Below are 1,300 nucleotides of genomic sequence, written 5' to 3' on the forward strand. Positions count from 1 at the left end.
CTTCTCATCCACCCTGGTTTTAATTGTCCTGGTCACTCTCATCTTCTGCTTGATTCTCCTCTCCCTCACCACCTTCCACATCCACAAGAGGAAGATGAAGAAGCGGAAAATGCAAAAGGCACAGGAGGAGTATGAACGGGACCACTGTACCTGCAGCAGCAGTAGCGGCAGCCCGCAGTAGCGGCAGCCAGCTCCCTGGGATGGTGGTGCAGGGAGAGGCACCCCAAGGAAGAGACAGCCGGCTGGGAAGACCCCCCCAGGACTCGGAGATCCAGCACCCCTCTCCCTCAGCAACCCCAAGTTCTCAGCAAGCACAGGCTTGTTTGGACACAGCTGGTGCGGGGCTCTTGCAGATGGTGATTTTGTCATGATGATTTGGGGGAGACCTCGCGAAGGCGCTGGTTGGTGTTTGTAAATACCTGAGTGATTATTCTAGTCCCCGAAGAAGAAGAAAACATTGCTAATTCAAATGAATGAGAAAGCCCACGATCCAAGCGCATGACAGATCACATTGCATTTCTCATTGCCTGTGCAAGGAAAGGATGTGTCTTTTTACTGGAGAAGGAGCTGCACACAGCTACCAAATATCAAGTCATCCCCGTGGAGGAGAGGGTCAGGGGTGGGGGGTCCCTTTTCCCTGGACATCATTACTCCAAGGACCAGGACGATCCCACTCTCTTGAGAAAGTCAGCATTGCATGGTGTGGGCTGGGGCATGGGTGAGTGGTGGCGGGAGGAGAGGCAGGTCTGGTGGGTGCCTTGGGACCCCCTGTCCCTTCAGAGCAGGGCGACAGTCCACCCTGGTCTCTCCTTTTGTGCTAGGACCTATGCCCCTGTCCCACCCCTCTCACTCCTTTCCAGAACTGGATATTGTTTTGTGTAGAAATGGCCACCCCTAGTTGGGCGTCACTGCAAGCGCCCTCCGGCCCCATGGCCCCATGCCCCCAACTGCAATGCTGAGTGTCCTGCTGGCTGGGGGGATGGAGCCAGCTGTCTGCACAGAGTGATGCTGGAGCTTTCCTCTCCTCTCAGCTCGCTTCGTCTTCAAATGCTTCCCCCAATCCCCATGCCAGGAAGCCCATGCCCAGTACTGTTTTGTGTGGCAGGGCGAGGGGATGTGCAGTGACTTGCCTGTCCTCTCCCAGGGGACGGTGTTCTTGTACCTCCTGTTGGTTCTGAAACAAATCCAGTTCTGCACCAGGCACCCCCCACTGAACTCCTGCGTTTTCAGCTTTACCTCCCAGCAAGGAATCCTGCAGCAGTACAGAGCTGGCTTCTACTTTTCTAGGCTGATATGTATT

The 1,300-nt window shown here is 55.2% G+C and overlaps 1 protein-coding gene across 1 annotated transcript; it reads left to right on the top strand.

Moving 5' to 3' along the window:
- Positions 1–7: 7 nt before the first annotated feature.
- On the top strand, positions 8–371 carry LOC104470349 (chromosome unknown open reading frame, human C11orf87; the record flags this gene model as incomplete). The annotated part of the gene is given in 2 exon segments (XM_010085227.1): positions 8–172; positions 174–371. Coding segments are annotated over 2 exon segments (363 nt in total), but the record flags the coding sequence as incomplete, so codon positions are not given.
- Between the last annotated feature and the right edge of the window lie 929 nt (positions 372–1,300).

Source organism: Pterocles gutturalis, unplaced genomic scaffold (genome assembly GCF_000699245.1).
Source record: "Pterocles gutturalis isolate BGI_N339 unplaced genomic scaffold, ASM69924v1 scaffold44470, whole genome shotgun sequence".
Classification (NCBI taxonomy): Eukaryota; Metazoa; Chordata; class Aves; order Pterocliformes; family Pteroclidae; genus Pterocles; species Pterocles gutturalis.